The 987-nt window shown below is 52.5% G+C and overlaps 1 protein-coding gene across 1 annotated transcript; it reads left to right on the top strand.

Moving 5' to 3' along the window:
* Positions 1-181: 181 nt before the first annotated feature.
* On the top strand, positions 182-745 carry K452DRAFT_292397 (uncharacterized protein). The gene has a single exon (XM_033541371.1). It carries the CDS (start codon positions 446-448, stop codon positions 632-634), a length of 189 nt encoding a protein of 62 aa, XP_033392136.1. The 5' UTR covers positions 182-445; the 3' UTR covers positions 635-745.
* The last annotated feature ends 242 nt before the right edge of the window (positions 746-987 follow it).

Here is a 987-nt window from a genome sequence, read left to right on the forward strand (position 1 = left end):
AGCGAACCTGTTAAGCGGGCGTCTAGGCGACTTATCGGAGGGTCTTAATAGGCGTGGAGTACGCAACCTACGACGATGACACAGGCCAGCGGTGAGGGGAGGTTCTTGGGGAATCATAGGCCGGTCGCGCTAAGACTTAACTCGTTGGAGACACAGGCTAGCTTAGAACAGGAGGGGACATAAGCTTGGTTAGTAGGAGAGGGTGGAACAGGTCGCCCGGCGTGGGATCTGGCCCGTTACCCCTTCTGTAAGACACGGTCGGCCTGTTATGGGGAGACCCTTATAGGCAACGCGAAACGGGAACCTAGTGAGTGTAGGGTGTTGCGCCCCTACACAATACCTAGACTCCCGCGGGGCGTAGTGCGTAGCAGCCACTGCTGGCTCCGAGGACCTCACCCCTTTACTGGGCTCTGACCCTCGGTGTACCTGGTTGGCAGGCAGGATCATGTCCTGGCCGGAGAGACTGCTGCGTGGCTCGAGAGAACGGATGCGCGTGTCGGTATATATAGAGACGGGACTGTTCGCCTCTGGGGAGGTCTTAGGACAGCACGCCGGTGATATATGCTTATGGAGCAAACAGGGATCACTCAGGCAGGAAGGGTTTGGTCCGGCCCTGAATGTAGATGCCGTGTAAGGCTGAAAACTGAGGTAGGGGCCTGGATAGATCTTTAGGAGACTAGAGATTATAGGCACGTTGAACCCTACTACAAGCTGTATATAGATACAATTATATAATTTCCTGCCCTTGACGCAACTCTTAAGCTATAAAACCTAAACTAGGCAGAAGACACTGAAATAATCGACACCTGCCCTTTCCTACCATAGAAGCCAACGCCGCTTGAGAGTATTCACCTGCAGTTACCTAAAACCGAAACTTCAGAGGCCTTTAAGAAAGAACTACTACTAAATCAGGCTACCCGAATCTTTACAGATGCATCTAAAGTAAAAGGACAGCTCGGAGCAGCTGCAGTAATCCTCGGAAGAGAG

Source organism: Aplosporella prunicola, assembly GCF_010093885.1.
Source record: "Aplosporella prunicola CBS 121167 unplaced genomic scaffold K452scaffold_48, whole genome shotgun sequence".
Taxonomy (NCBI): domain Eukaryota; kingdom Fungi; phylum Ascomycota; class Dothideomycetes; order Botryosphaeriales; family Aplosporellaceae; genus Aplosporella; species Aplosporella prunicola.